Source organism: Argopecten irradians, chromosome 4 (genome assembly GCF_041381155.1).
Source record: "Argopecten irradians isolate NY chromosome 4, Ai_NY, whole genome shotgun sequence".
In the NCBI taxonomy this organism is placed as follows: domain Eukaryota; kingdom Metazoa; phylum Mollusca; class Bivalvia; order Pectinida; family Pectinidae; genus Argopecten; species Argopecten irradians.
The window spans coordinates 25,764,406-25,777,522 of NC_091137.1; the positions used below are offsets into that span (position 1 = coordinate 25,764,406).

Below are 13,117 nucleotides of genomic sequence, written 5' to 3' on the forward strand. Positions count from 1 at the left end.
CAAGTTTTCAAAACAATAAAAATGCATTACCTGAGTAAGAAGGCGAAAACCTTCCTTGTCTTTTATTGTATTTGCAAAGAATCTGTAATCAAAATGCAATAACAGTTGTAAACATGTAGTTTCACAAAAATGAGGTCTTGTCTTCAGATAAATATAAATAAATAAATCTTGACGTATTGCATAGTATTAAATATTAATTTTACTTCATACCCCGATCATTCTGATCACAATAAACTAACGGCATTTATGATCATTTTCAATTTTAAAAAGTGTTCTCGTTATTTTTCGTAACTTTTATAATAATTTATGATTTGCTATTGTACAAAAATGTTCAACTTAATTATGGGTATTGATATCTTGTCTTAACTAGATGCTTCAATTAACACAACATAGTCATGTGTATTAGTTAAGAAAGGACTAGTATACCTGGCACAATCCAGGGCATTGTCTACATCCTGTTCCAGCCGATTATCTCCCTTTGACTTCCACATGACCCAGAGTTTGAGAACGTCTACCTTGCGTCCACACTGGATAGATTTGTCACCTAGGTCATACGTGGAGTCATAAAATTTGTCTGGTTGGAATAGATACTCCGCTCTCGCAGAATGGCTCCTCTCCAACAGATCCTGTCGTCAGATAAACAACGTTTGATTAATTCTGGATACTGATAACCAACTCTCTTTTGCATGCGATTTATTTCCGCGAATTTTGCGATTCCAGAAAAATTATCGCCGCGAGTCAATATCCACTACAATTCATTCATTATTAAATAAATAGAGGTTACACAACGAGTGGCTGTTGGATATGGAATTTATTCCACACGAGTGAGTTATTTTTTAAAATTTACAAAAGACACGAGCTTTAGCGAGTAGTGTCTTTTGTAACTTTTAAAAAATAACTTACGAGTGTGGAATAAATTCCATATCCAACAACCACGAGTCGTGTGACATGTTTCTACCACATATTATATCAGCTTTTAGCCGATAGAAATACGACGAGGATAAGTACGCTATTCAACAGCAGTTTTGGCGTCAAGCGGCGATCACAGCATAGCATGATGTCACTCGATTATTGATGACGTTGACAAATGATGACACGACACTCAGAAAGACGTTGTTCGGTCAAAGTTACCGTGTCAGCCAATCAGAATGCGTACAGAGTTTATACCACGTGTGGTATAAACAAATTGTTAATCAACAGCTGCATCGTTTATTTGATACCCTGAGAGTTAAATAACACTGACTATTGTGGTAGAAAAGGTATTTCTATTCAATTTTAAATCAACGAAACAAAATCACTGAAATTTACTAGCTGCGAATGACAATTGGTTAACATTATGGGGGTTAAGAGAGTATTATTGTATTAAACAGGTTTACAGAAATTGAATAACTGAAGTAAGAGTTATCTACCTTATGCCTTGTAAGAAACACAGAACATTGATTGAGAGCACCCATCATTTTATGAGGGTTCCACGTCAAGGAGTCTGCTCTGAAAAAATAATATAGACATAATGAAGGCCATTCCAAAGTGTATGCTTGATTTAACTAACGTCCTATCAACAGCCATGGTCATGTAAGGACTACCTCCCATGTTTGCGGTGTGTTGAGTGTATGAAGTATGAGGTGCGTGTTTAGTGATATATTCGTTTGGTGTCTTCTTGGAACTCTTGCGAAGTCTCAAGTGGCCTTTTCTAATCGCCGTTTGTCCGTTGTCGTGCGTCGTGTGTTCGTTAACAACTTACACTTTCGACTTCTTCTCCAAAACTGCTGACACAATTTCAATGTTTTGCACAAACCTTCTAAGGCATTATCAAAATTGTGAACAGGGGACTGTGGGAGCGGCCTAAAGAGTCAAATTGGTTAAAATTAAAAATAAAATCATATAGATTGTAAGGTCTCAATGCCCTCTACCACAAGTATGAATTTCATGGTTCTGGGGTTACAGATTTTCCCCTGGGGAGGGGGTCAAATTTACTATATTTTACATAGGATAACTTATTTATGAGTAAAATATTTCCTCAATTTACATAAGAAATGATTCCAACTTGGTTAGAGTTATTCGTCTATATTTACATTCTGAGTGATTCGTCACTATATGAATCAACCAACTGACGAAAACAAACATTTGCCTATGAAAACACTATGAATACACTATGAATAAAACGATTCTCGTAAAACAATCAGCTGATTTCATCACGCCAGTTTCATATCAATAAACAAATAGTCAACCACAGTATTTTGATGTATAATCTCTAATGTGTTGTTTCTTGATATAGAATCAACAAAGGTTTACAATAATAAGTCAACCAAATCTTATTTTGACTATATTTCTTGTTTATCGTTTTTCATTTGAAAAAAAAGGTCGACTGGAAGGCGGAAGATTGAAAAAGCGACGCTGTGGAACGACTTTGTCATCCAGCTTTCCATTAATCTCGTTTCTTGTTGTTTATGGGTGTCATCACATTTAATATAATTTAATAACCTTTCATTAATTTTTATTTTCATAATAATCTTTCAATAATTTTTATTTTCATAAATTATTCTAATGTAAATATATGGATTGAATATATTTTTCTAAATTCCATAGCGGCTATGCATAGCAGAAACTATCTACATATCTTCCGAAATTAGAAAAATACATTCAATGCCTATGGGATAGCATTTTATCTTCATATTCATATAGTTTCTGGCTGATGGGACAAAGAGGCGGGGCCAAAAGGGGTAAAATTGCATATGGCTAAAATTAAAAAAAAACTCTTAACCACGCGCAGATAAGCTAGTACCAGATACTCGTACTCTTCAAAGATTGAAGGGTATCGAAGCCCTCTACAAAAACTGTAAATTTCATTGCCTAGGTATCAGATTTTCCCCTTTGGAGGTGGTCAAATACTATACTTTATATAGGGAAAACACATTTATGAATATCATTTGCTCAATTCTCATAGGAAATGAGTCAAACATGGTTAGCATTATTGATCGGAGACAGCATTTTAACATCACATCAATATAGGTGCTGGCTGACACCCACGGGCCAGAGGGGCGGGGCCAAAAAAAGGCTGAAACTTCAAAAATCTTATTTTAAATTCGAAAGGTCTTAAGGCCCTCTCCAAAATTGTGAATTTCGGGGGTCTCAGATTTTCACCTGAGAATGCGGTAAAATGTTCTATAGTTTATACAAGGAAAACACATTTATGAGCATTATTTGCTCAAAATTCATTTTAGAACTTTAAGAGGTGTAATGGAATCAAATACTCTCCACACAAAATGTAGATTGAAAGGTTAAATTGATGTAATCACTTACTGACTTTAAGAGCCTAATGGTCCCAATATTGAATCCAAACTCAGGTGATTATTAATGTCCATGGGCCTCTTGTTATAGTGCTATATTACTGAAGCAACACACCCTATCCGGTGACATTATACTGACGAATCAGTCGTCCCACTCATTTAAATGAATGTTTATTACTTCTACAAATATACTTCAAAAGGGACTGGCTTCACCCAGCATAACAGCAACACTGACATGAATTAGTCATTTCTGATAATAACAAAGAGAGTGTAACTTTACTATGGAGCTGTAAAGAAATAAAAATATTACCCTGCCTATATAACTAATCGAAGGTATTTTGAATTTATTCAAAACTTTAATATTGTACCTTTCAACACCAGACATAAGTGTTTTATGTTTCTTTGACAACAGAACTGCACCACCCCAAGCTGCATCAACGTGCATCCAAAGTTTGTATTTTTCACAAATATCAGCTACTTCGTTTAGGGGATCAAACGCTCCTATGACAGTGGTTCCAGAGGTGGCAACAACGCATAATGGTTCCTCGCCCTTGAAAAAGTTAGAATTTGCATTGAGATGATGACATTTTATTTTTCGAGCAGTTAAATCATACAAATCATACGTAAGTGTCCATTCAATACCTTAGATTTTAGTGTTTGGATTTTCTGCTCTAGGTCTGTTGTAGACATCCTGCCTTTAGAGTCACATTTCACGAGGACGACATTTTTCATTCCGAAGCCAAGAAACGCTGCTCCTTTCTTAACACTAAAGTGTGCCTGTAATGAAATGTAATGATGAGTGGCAATACGTATATACATATCCACGAGTTCACATTAGTAATGGTAAAGCCATTAAGACGGAACATCATCTTGAGTACACAAATGTAATGATTCTTAAAACTTTACACTTTGCAAAGGATAATATATTTTTTGTTGTGTGTGTATGTGATGCATGGTGGTAATTGTGTGTGTGAGTGTGTGTGAACTAACATGTAGTTAGTTTTCGGAGGCTGTGGTATGGCGGCGTGTGGATGGCGTGTGGTATGTATTGGGAGGCTGCGGTATGGCTGTGTGTGAATGTTATGTGGTATGTTTTCGGAGGCTGCAATATGACGATGTGTGGATGTCATGTGGTAAGGTTTGGGAGGCTGTGGTATGTTGTTGTGTTTCTCTTAAAAAGTGACTGTAGTTTGGGACACGGCAATATATTTATTATGTGACAAGTATGTTTTATGAACACCATGATAAAACAAACCTGTTCTGATGCAAGAATACGCAGGGGCGGAACTGACGACATTCCGTCCATTTTGACTTCTGGAAACCGCATACACCTTGCCAGATTCAACCCATACATATTTGAAACTGACCCACCTACAATCAATATACCAGTGTATTTTGTCAGTATATATTATTTTATTGACAATCACTCATTTCATTTAATCATTAATGAATAATATTGGTTAAGACGGAAAGCAAATATTTATTGCCCCAGAACATTAAGAAAATCATTCGTCGACGGTTGCCACGGTTAGGGACTTGGGTGTCAGCCTTCAGCAATATAAACAGTATCCCCACACAGGAGGGTTCTCACTCATTACAACACTGACACAATATTTACTAATTCCATAACGATAATCACAGGACAGTAACGCTGCCTACACCCATTCATAAATAAATATATATATATATTTTTAAGATAAAATATATATTAAAAGCTTATTATTATCTTTACATGCGCTCTTAATAAATATCCAGTCATGCATATATACACTTTTATACGACAAGTTACCTATGTCCCATACATAAGAACACGCTTACTTCCACATATATACACTGACCATACATATGTACTAGTTACTTATGGAAATAAGTGTATTATGAGTAAATACAAGAAAATTATACGATAATCAATAATGTGTATAATCTATAAAGAATCCTCAAACAACTATACTTTTTTTATTATAAGATGGCTTGTATATAAAAGCTCTAAAAGTGAGAAAACTAGTGGTTTAATATGTATATCAAAGATAGTTTAGATAAATATCTACATCTGTATTACTCAATCTAATTAGAATTAGATTTGCAATTCCGTTCCACTTCGATGCTTTATGAGGAGTATTATTTAAACAAGGGTACTAGGGGACCCTTCATATGAAATCTGAGACAAATCCCTTTGTCATTTTATGAAAATAGAGGTAACAATTTCAAACTATCAAAATTCAAAATTACTTCATGAGCAATAGGTCTACCTGCAGTACGTTCTAAGAAATAGCGACAACAAACTTTAAGTATCAAAATCCAAGATGGCTCCCTGGCGGCCATCTTGAAGTATGTCCCAAAATACAATATGCAGAACTAGAGCCTTACGGGAACCTACCTATGAAATTTGAGATGGATTCCTTCAGTACTTTATGAGAAATAGCGGTAACAAACTTCAACTATCAAAATTCAATATGGCTGCCTGTCGGGGCCCTAATTATATAACTATATAGCTTCGATAGAAAAATCATACATGCATTGATGATAGGTCACATGTGTATACCATGGGTATAGAGATCACACAAAATATAAACATACATACTGATAAACAAGAGGCCCATGGCCTTAACGGTCACCTGAGTTTGAATATATAATGAAACAAATAAAAGACATATAAACACTATATACTGGGCCTTGAAGTTGGTCAATGATTTTATAAATTTGACTTTTTAGTCTATGAAGAGTATTTGCTTCCATCAAACCTGTGAACTTAGAAGAAGAATTTTTTGAAATTTTAGTCATTTTGACCCTGTTTGGTCCCGCCCTTCTGGTCCCAGAGGGTCATCGAGGACCGATATGAATGTTAAAATGCTATATCTCAGGCTAATAATTTTAATCAAGTTTGACTCATTTCCTATGAAAATAGAGCAAATAATGTTCATAAATGTGTTTTTCCTAAATAAACTAAAGTAAACTTGATCACCTCCCCAAGGGAAAACGTGAGACCCCAGTCTCATACATTGTATAATTCACAAATTTTGTAAAAGACTTTAAGACCTTTCTTTCTATGAAAAGTATTTGATTCTACCATTTCAAAAATGTCAAAAGAATTATTTTGAAGTTTTAGACTATTTGGCCCCTTTTGACCCACCTTAAGGGCCCTGAGGGTCAGTCATAGAAAATTTGTTAATAGTATTTAATGGCCATCTCATACTGATAATTCTGACAACATTTAAATCTTATGCTCAAAAATATGTTTTCCCTATATAAACTATAATCAACTTAACCCCCTCCCCAGAGGGAAACGAGAGACCCCAAGGTCATATAATTTATAATTGTTGTAAAGGACCTTACGACCTTTCTATTTATGAAGAGTAATACATTCTACCACATCTGTGAGTAGAGAAGAAGATTTTAAAAATTTTAGTCAATTTTACCCCTTTTAGACCTCCCACAGCCCCCTGGGGGATGGGGACCATATAATTAACAATTTTGATTGGCCTAATGCCTTAGAAGGTTTGTGCAAAATTTCATTGAAATTGCTTCCGCAGTTTTGGAGAAGAAGTCGAAAATGTAAATTGTTTACGGAAATACTACGCACGACGGACGACGTACGACGGACGACGACGGACAAAGGCGATTAGAATAGGTCACTTGTGACCTAAAAAGGAACAAAAGCAAGTTTGTTAAAGATATGTTAATGGAAACAGTTTTATATATGTATCTGTACCAAAAATAAGATCTCTCTGATTCCGAGGGTAGAATATCTATATTCACATATGAAAAGGTAATTTTGTTTCATACCTTGACGTTTTCATATCAATATAATATCACCCCGCCATTTGAAGTTCGAAGAAAACCGGGAATGAAAGTCAATTTATATACATGAAAATTGCGAGATATTTTAAAGCAAATCATGTTGTTTGCATCGTTTATATTAGCATATAATTTCATGAGGTTGTATTGCATGGGTAGCCATGTAATACGGCTTCAGACGGCACAAGTGTATTAAATGGAATGGGTCGGTATGACACCGGTATGAGAGAAAAGGATAATATCAGCTAGTTTTCTTGCCACATAATCTTCATTTATAGCAGATGGTACTTAAATTATACGCTACCCTGTTTTATATAGGGGGAGGGGGATCGACAGTAGAATGTCATACATCTTGGCCGTTACAACATCTCGGTCTCATAATAAGTCACTAATTAATAATAATTATTGTTGTGGGTAGGAAATCACATGGATATATGGATCACAACTGTTTTAATTTCAAAGTATCGATACGCAATAGCTAAAAACCAAGGTTTTAGATTAGGCATAAGTATAAAGAAATAATATAATTGTCACCGTCGTAAGAAAAATACTCAAACAATGTCTCACCATATGCATATTTAATGTTGATTACCGTCACCTATACATGCATACACAAATATACGTTGTATCTCTACCACCGACAAAACGTGATAATTAGCTAGTTATACATACATGTGTTCCTGATTTATTTACATTGATTGACTGTTCACAACAATCTATATCTAACAACATGGCGACCACTAACTCAGTATTACCCAATCATCACAAACTGGCATTATTAGTCGATTAAAGCCAATCGACACTGTCAATTTTCTCTTTGCTTTTATCAACGTGTTAACATCACAGAGAGAAGACCTTTTGTCTCTCTGGTAACTTAATGCTTTAAACGACGAGATAAAAACTTATATGAAGAATTTTTAAATTTGAACTCAGAAAATATTCAAGGTTATTCATTGTTTAGTTTTCAATGACTCGTGGCATTAGCTGACGTAAATCCGTCCCTTAGATCTAACCTGACGATAAGATAGATATTAGAAGTAATTTAAAGTCTTTCAAATGAAATGTGGCGATCTAGGAGACAAGGCTGTTCATTATCTATACACATTTCACTGTCAATCAAGATAAAGTTTACACTTATGGAAAATTAGTACTAATACTATAAAAGCGTGCAGGCGTGATGGTTGCTTTTGACAAAATAAGATCGTTTTCCTTGACTTTCCTGGGAAACACACAATCTAGGAATTTCAGAGTTTTTGCAAATCAATTGAAAATCGCTATTCAGTAGTTTTAGGAATAGGGTTTGAAGTACGTTCATTCTAACTGAAGTCAACTATACAGCCAGAAGTCCTCAGTAACTTATACATGTACGAATGTAAAATCGTGCTTAGATCGTTACGGTAAAATATATAGATACATTAGATATGATTACAGCTAAAAATCATTTTCATTTTCAGCTCTTATATGTGCTTTTAAATAAAAATATTTGTATTGTATGTCTTGTAATAATGATAGTAAGTTGTTGTGGCCAATGAAATATTACCAAGAAACCCCTATGCCTTAGTGATCCCCTGAGTTCGGATTCAGAATGAAACAAAGACATATGGACAATATATATTGACCTATCAGGCCCTTGAAATCAGTCAGTGATTTTATAAATTTGACTTTTCAATCTATGAAGAGTATTTGGTTCATCAAATTTGTGAATTCAAAAGAAGACTTTTTTTTTAATTCTTAGTCATTTTGACCACGTTTAGCTTCATCCAACGGGTCCCTACGGGTCAATGAGGACGTATATGGATATGTTAAAATGCTATATATCAGGGTAATATTTCTAACAAAGTTTGAATCATTTACTATAGAAATTGAGCAAATAATGCTCATCAATGTTTTTTTTCCTATATAAACTATAGTAAACTTGACTTCCTCCCAAGGTGGAAACTTAAGACCCCATTGTCGTATAATTCACAATTTTTTAAAGGACCTTAAGACCTTTCCATCTATTAAGAGGATTTTCAGAATATTTTTTGAAGTTTTAGCCTATTTGCCCCTGTTGGCCTCGCCCCTCTGCCCCCAGGGGGTCGGCCAGGACCAATATTGATATTATATTAAAATGCTATCTCAGACTAATAATTCTAACCAACTTTGACTCATTTCCTATGAAAATTGAGCAAAAATGCTCATAGATGTGTTTTCCCTACATAAACTTTAGTCAACTTGATCGCCCTTAAGGCCCCTGGGGGTCAGTTATGGACAATTTGTTAATATAATTCAATGGCCATCTCAAACTGATAATTCTACCAATATTTGAGTCATTTCTTATTACAAATGACCAAATAGTGTTCAAAACTGTGTTTTCCCTATATAAACTTTAGTAAATTTGATCCCCTCCCCAGGGGAAACATGAGACCCCAGGGTCATATAATTCACATTTTATGTCAAGGACATTAAGAGATTTCTTTCTATGAAGAGTATTTGACTTCGTCTCAGGTGACCTAACAACTTTTCTGTCCTGTGAGCATAAAAAATACAACACTGGTAGTGCACTACACCTGGATAGGTGATCGACACCAAAACTCCATTACAGGCAATGAACAGTACCCAAGGCTACATGTTATTTTCACTTTTGGGTGTCTGGTAATCTGAATCTAGATTATATTTGGACTTATAAAAGATCTACTTTTGCTCAGAACAAAACCAGAAAGAATGTCGAGAATTAATTTAAATAATTAAGCTACCTTATATTTATATGTACTTATATTGAAAAAAATCTATTATTTTGATAAAGTTAACAAAAAACAAATAAACAAATAAATAAAAAAAGTCATACTTTAAAACTTTTTTTTTCTTCACAAAAAGTATTATCAATCTGATTTCATTAATTTAGCTATAATTGATATATATATTGTATATAGCAAATGTTTGATACAACATCCTTCATTTAATAAAGTCTTAACAATGTTGACTTTGTTTACATATTTGATAACCATCTTCAAACTTTGTTTGATACTTTCTATTTTAAACTTGAACAATAAGTTCTAACATTTCGATAACATATTGATAACTACAACATTATATGGTTTATAGTGTACACCTTTCGTTCATTCAGGTATACACACATCAATTTCAATTCTCTATACTATATCTGGTGACTAGTATGTTAGTTACAGGTAATACACTTCATTATAAGATGGCAGAATTAGTGTCAGTGTGGCAAAATACACACCAGAACAATACGTATAGATTTGGGGTTGTGTTGGGGATAAGTGAGCTCGGGGTGTATATTGTAGACGCATGTTTGGAATACACATAACGTGCAATATACAGGGTATTAATAGAAATGTAATAAATGTAAATGTGTATATTTGATCTTCATTTTCCGAAGAAAAAAATATTAATATTGCATAATGTATAACAACCGTTTTCATTTGAAGAATAGGCACATTTTGATAAAGATTTTTTTCTCAGAGATTAAGAGGACTGGTAGATTTTACTGTACTTATCAGTACCGTACATCAAACACATCAGCTACATGTGCATAGATCTAAATACATGTAGTAATGGAACGAAGTGTATAATCTAAATTGTCTGGGTGAAAATAAAAATAATTAATCTGTATTTGATTGAAATATTATATATTATGTATGTTAAACATTTCAAAGATATCTGTTGACAACATAATTTATATGACACTCGACATTATTTAAATGCAATTACATGTCATCACTTTAAGTTTATATTCTAATACATGTACAGGACATTTGATTGATTTCAATAAAGAACTCATGTTAATATATCATCCGAAATGACAATAAAAAGAATAAATCAACATTAAATATATGACAACAGAGCTTTAGATATTATACTAACTAAATCTCTGATATAAAATGCAAATTACACTCATCAACATTTATTCTGAAAGCTTTTAGAATTATAAGATTGTATTATGATAAATGTTAATATCATTAAATCATTAAACTTTAAGAAATTAATTAACAACAGAGAATTCAATTACACTATTGAAATATCTAGTAATACCTGAACTTCGTAACACTAACACTGTTACCATAAATGAGACAATGATAATAATTAGTTAAAAAAATACAGGTACACGGGTACAGGTGTCCAATGGCGCGGTCCATTACCTGTATAGCGATTTTAGTGGTTTGTTTGAGTTTACGGCCATTCGACAACTAAGGTAATTTTAATATCCGGATTTAACCAATGATTACATGTTAAGGATGTACACCTCTGAGAAGTCAAAATTTTCTTGTATTAAACTTTTTTTCCTCATATAGCTTTTTGGAAATAGGAGTTCATACCATAGAAGAACTTTTTTGCCCCATTTTAATATCTGTTATTTTTCAATAATTTAGAGTAAAAATAAAAGTGTTAAAATTACTATTAAATGTTAAAATAAAATGACAAAAGCGTATCATTTCACACATTTATGCTTACTACTTTAATGGTAATTTTAACGAAGCTAGTAAAGAATTACAGCAAAACATAACTCGATGCAGCTAAATATACTGGTGCAGTGATGATTTAAGTAAAACACTTTAAGCAAAAAATGCCAAAACTTTGGCTCTAATCAAAGCGAAAAAAAGCACACTTTCAAAATGGCCGCCAAATAGGTCATTTCTTAAAATCCCCGTATAAAAAATCTAATAAGAATAGAAATGTAATTTTTTGACAAAATTTGCAACTGGCAACTTGCTACAAATAGTACAGATATTGATAAATTTTATTTGAAAATCTCATAACTTCTTTGATATATATCGAAAGAGACTCCAACGGGACTGAAACCTCAGAAGAATACATAATAAAAAGGCAAGTCAGAAGTAAAACACAGATTGTAAATGTTGATGAAACGATGAAATGTCGAGTTGATACGATGATAAGATGAGAAAACGTTCATATTTTGTTTAATTTTCTTTGAGATAATTGAAAGTACGAATAGGTATGTCTCACAACATGGAACAAAGTGTACATGTCGGAGACATCGTGATACTTATAATTATCTCGTATGTTTTAAAAATCGATTCAGTGCAGTTCGGAGCCTGTAATTTAGTAGTGCACTATTCCATTCATTTTTTTATTTCCGTCAGTTTACTACTTATTGGAATAACATAACATAACTGTTATATGTATACAATACCATAAAAACTACACCGAAATTATTGGGAGACGGAGTAGAATTTCCATGGCCTAAAATATCAATTTTGCTAATTTACGTATATCAATTATATTTTCGCTGTATAACAATTACATTAACTTGTTCATATATATGGTTTAAAGGGTTAGCTTACACTCAACTGTATGGACATCCGCGCGACGTCAGATTGTCACTTTAAATGTATGAGGTGTGAAGCGTGTATGTAGTGTGTTGTTTTGGGGACTGCGGTATTTTCGTGTTGTGTCTTCTTGTATATGTGAACTTATATTATCACTGAAATATGCTGCCAAAGACACATAGCAACACACCCCATCCCGTCACATTATATTCACAAATAGTCGTCCCACTCCCTGTATGCTGAGTGCTAAGCAGGAGCAGAAACTACAACTGTTATACTTTGTTGTGTCACGGCTAGTGGGCATAACTATATCACAGGGTCGAGCGCTGAACAGAAGCGGTGTCAAGTGAGACGTTAAGAAGATGAAGGTCAGTTAGAAAAAAAAGAAATATAATATCCTAGATTAAGTCGCCTTTTTACCAATAATCAATAGGGGCAGCAGGTAATACGCCCTACCTGCAGGGTCATCTATTGAAAAACAAAGTTGTGTAGTCTTAAACTGAAATTAACGGCGTTTACACTATAAAGTTACCACTGACTGCAAATTATACTTAAATGTTAGTATCACTAAATCACGGCGAAACCTATTGAACGAGATAAGACAGCGAATTCCGTTGTAGCATGCGCATTTGGATCTTTCGCACAGTGGAAATATATACATCAATCAAACATCTTTTGTGATTTTGAAAAAAAATAATTGTCTTAAAAAGTTGCCATATAGAAATTACCATTTTGAAAAGGTGC

General features: G+C 33.7%; 1 protein-coding gene across 1 annotated transcript in view; it reads right to left on the reverse strand.

Moving 5' to 3' along the window:
• Positions 1-13,117, reverse strand: part of LOC138321102 (cysteine sulfinic acid decarboxylase-like) — a 42,482-nt gene that overhangs the window by 6,907 nt on the left and 22,458 nt on the right. The window contains exons 5-10 of the mRNA XM_069264521.1: positions 4,543-4,658; positions 3,930-4,064; positions 3,656-3,837; positions 1,410-1,488; positions 427-626; positions 31-82 (exon numbers count right to left, since the gene is read on the reverse strand). Coding sequence (XP_069120622.1) covers positions 31-82; positions 427-626; positions 1,410-1,488; positions 3,656-3,837; positions 3,930-4,064; positions 4,543-4,658 — 764 coding nt within the window. The remainder of the gene's footprint in view (positions 1-30; positions 83-426; positions 627-1,409; positions 1,489-3,655; positions 3,838-3,929; positions 4,065-4,542; positions 4,659-13,117) is intronic.